This window comes from Leptonychotes weddellii, unplaced genomic scaffold, assembly GCF_054177405.1.
Source record: "Leptonychotes weddellii isolate Sample4059 unplaced genomic scaffold, ASM5417740v2 HiC_scaffold_18939, whole genome shotgun sequence".
NCBI classification, from domain to species: Eukaryota; Metazoa; Chordata; class Mammalia; order Carnivora; family Phocidae; genus Leptonychotes; species Leptonychotes weddellii.
In genome coordinates this window covers 1-3,708 of record NW_027774575.1, presented here as the reverse complement: position 1 = coordinate 3,708, position 3,708 = coordinate 1, and the positions used below count along the sequence as shown (strand labels likewise).

At 35.8% G+C, this 3,708-nt stretch overlaps 1 protein-coding gene across 1 annotated transcript; it reads left to right on the top strand.

The window, feature by feature from the left end:
* The first annotated feature begins 455 nt into the window (after positions 1-455).
* On the top strand, positions 456-3,702 carry LOC145718642 (centromere protein H-like). The gene is made up of 3 exons (XM_081810146.1): positions 456-515; positions 858-909; positions 2,770-3,702. The coding sequence occupies exons 1-3, from the start codon at positions 459-461 to the stop codon at positions 2,946-2,948; spliced, it is 288 nt and encodes a 95-aa protein (XP_081666272.1). The 5' UTR covers positions 456-458; the 3' UTR covers positions 2,949-3,702.
* Positions 3,703-3,708: the final 6 nt, after the last annotated feature.

The following is a 3,708-nucleotide window of genomic DNA, read 5'->3' as shown; positions in this document are numbered from 1 at the left end:
GGGATCACGACCTGAGCTGAAGGCAGACGCTTAATGACTGAGCCACCCAGGCGCCCCTGCACCTCTAATTTTAAACAGTTTAGTTTACATCAAACTTTTCCAGGTTTATTTTGTTAAAAGTTGACTTTCTAGGGGTGCCTGGGTGGCTCAGCTGGTTAAGCGTCTGCCTTCGGCTCAGGTCATGATCCCAGGGTCCTGGGATCGAGCCCCGCATCGGGCTCCCCACTCAGCGGGAAGCCTGCCTCTCCTTTTCCCACTCCCCCTGCTTGTGTTCCCTCTCTCGCTGTGTCTCTCTCTGTCAAATAAATAAATAAAATCTTAAAAAAAAAAAATTGACTTTCTGTTGAAGTATAAATAAATTTCATGAAAGGAAATACATAGTAATTGATTTGTTCATTAATGATATTATTTTTAATTAAGGTTAACAAATCATTTTTTTATTCCTTTTCAGTGTGCTCATGGATAACATGAAACACGTATTAAAGCTAAACAAGTTAATAATGAAATCACAACAGGTAACTGCACATTGGGCTGCTTATGCATTCTCATGATTTCAGTAACTTGTTGCTGGCAACTGTATTGTGTATGATTATATAGGATTACCAAAAGGTTACTGGTATGATTGGAATTCACTGTTCTTAAGTTTTCTTTTTCTCGTAACTCAGTTATTTCTGACTATTGTGGCTAATTATTTACTAAAATTTAGGCTACTGTCCTTTTTCTTTTTTGGTATGGAAATAAAGGGATTGAAAACTGGAGGTTTGGAAAACATGGGCTAATAGATAAAATTCAGTGATGTAAGTGTTAGAGGTTTGTTCTTAGAGAATGTGCCTTAATCTTTTTATTCTTAATAACAGGAATCTTGGGATTTGGAGGAAAAACTACTTGATGTTAGAAAGAAGAGATTACGTATGTAGAACAGTTTTTTTGTTTTTGTTTTTTTTGTAGAAAACATTTTCATTTACAGTGGAGATTGCCAGTTACCTCAATCATTGAGAAATTTCTTAATTTTCAGATTTTCTTAAAATTTTGCACATGGCATTTTTAAAATTAGTATGTAAAATGTTTTTCGCTTGATTCATTTCTGTTGTTTTAGAACTTTAAATCACAAAATTAATACATTCTCAGGGAGGGCGACTGGGTGGCTCAGTCATTAAGCGTCTGCCTTCGGCTCAGGTCATGATCTCAGGGTCCTGGGATCGAGCCCCACATCAGGTTCCCTGCTCTGCGGGAAGCCTGCTTCTCCCTCTCCCACTCCTCCTGCTTGTGTTCCCTCTCTTGCTGTCTCTCTCTCTGTCAAATAAATAAATAAAATCTTAAAAAATATATATATATATTCTCAGGGAGAAAAAATCAAATGATACAGAAAAGTATAATGTGAAAGCCTTACCTCCTTCCTGTGTGACCACAGTTAGGCATAATCATTCCAGTACTTTTTCCATGTCCATATAAACATATTTATATATACATAATTTTAAGTTATCATTTGATACATATGATTCTACAGCTTTTTAACTTAATGAACATGAGATAGCTTTTTGCATTGAAATTATTGAATTTTTTTTTTAAAGTAATACACATTTTCAGTAGAATTTGGAAACAAAAATATACTTAGGAAAAGTAAAATTTTTTAATTTACTATGAAGAGATAATCACTCTTCAGTGCTTTTTTTCTTTTTAAGATTTTTATTTTATTTATTTGAGAGCGAGAGAGCACAAGTGGGGTGAGGGGCAAAGGGAGAAGCAGGCTCTTCGCTGAGCAGGGACCCCAGTGTGGGGTTCAATCCCGGCACTCCAGGATCATGACCAGAGCCGAAGGCAGCCATCTAACCGACTGAGCCACCCAGCCGCCCCCACCTTTTTTTTTTTTTTTAAAGATTTTATTTATTTTCTTTATTTGAGGGGAGAAGGAGTGAGCGTGAGCAGGGGAAGGGGCAGAGGGAGAGGGAGAGAGAGAATCTCAAGCAGATTCCATGCTGAGTGTGGAGCCAGGCACAGGGTTTGATCTCACAACCCTGAGATCATGACCTGAGTGGAAATCAGGTCAGACCCTTACCTGACTGAGCCTTTCAGGGCTTCGGTGCTTATTTCTTATCTAATAAAATTGGCCTCATTTTATTCTATGTTGTAAACTGCCTTTTTCATTTAATAGTATAGGCATGATTTATTATTTTTAAATATTACACAGATTTGCCTGTTTGTAAGTAATCTCAGGGTCAGAAGTAGTTCCGGTCATCTGATCTAATCACTCTTTGGATGTTTAATGTTTTTCCATCGCATTCCAACCTGTTTTTGATCCATTTATATCAAGGAACCAAGCTCCTGGGACACACCCATTTATGTTTTCAAATAGTTTAATTCTTAGAACATTTCAGGAACTATAGGAAATGGTTGATGATGTGTTTATCCCTGGAGAAGAGAATCTCTTATAAAGGAGGAAAAGGTATTTCCTTACATGTATCTTCTGCCTTCCTTTTGGCAACCCTGAGTAAGTCCTCTTTAACACTTCAAACATAAGTAGACAGCTGTCATTATCATACGTACATACCCTGAACATATTTCATGCAGGACATTGCTAAGGATAAAGTTAAAATACTGGTATTTTTCACCACGAAAGTCATTTTCCGATCAAAATGGAACTGCAACTTAAAATGATGCTTATTAAATATTTTCTCTTGACTGATATAGTCAGGAACTGTTCTGCTTCACAGTTTTTCCAGATTCTTGTTTGTAGGAGTTGTTAAATATAGTATTTTTTTAACCTAATAGAATTAAAACAAGCTTCAGAAGGTAAGCTTTTAGAAATACAGACTGAAAAGAACAAACAGAAAGATGATTTGGCCAGTATGGAAAATTCAGACAAGATAAAGACCATACAACAAAACCTGCAGATGGAGATACAAATTACGACAGTTATTCAACATGTGTTTCAGGTAATATTTATATAAGGAAAGTAGGTAAAGAACTTTTTAAAAATGATTGGTTCTGTTACTTTCAGATTTGCTTTCAGTTAGTCTTTGATCCTGAAAAAATCATGAATTCAATACTAAATATTAGTCTGTTTACCTATATTTGGAATTTATGTCTATTTAATGTTTAAGGCTTTGACTTTTCATTATGGTTAGATCTTAGGCATTTATAAGTGGAATGATTTTAGCTTTGTGGAGACAGGTATAATGGTGGAAAGCATTAGAACTTAAACTTGGGAGGTGGGGGAAAACATGGATGGGGTGATGGGAATCTAGAATTACGATCCATACTGCAACTTAATAGTTGAGAACCTTGAGCAAATTATTTAAGTTTTCTAAACATCAGTTTCCCTGTTTAGAAAAAGAGGTTGTAAAACATAAAGAAGATAATTCATGTTAATCTGTCTAGCATAATGTCTGGTCCAAGTAAATTCTCAATAAATGTCGGTATTACCATATTACCTGTTAAATTTTATGTGTTCCTTTATTCTGGAGGGTTTTCATTTCTCTTTTGAATTACAAAATGTCTCAAACTGTTGAGGTGAACTACTTAAATTACCAGATTTCAATTAGGAAGATACACAGTTAAAACTGCCCATTATGAATGAGATCTTGCCATTTGCAACGACGTGGATGGAACTGGAGGGTGTTATGCTGAGCGAAATAAGTCAATCAGAGAAAGACATGTATCATATGACCTCACTGATATGAGGAATTCTTAATCTCAGGAAACAAACTG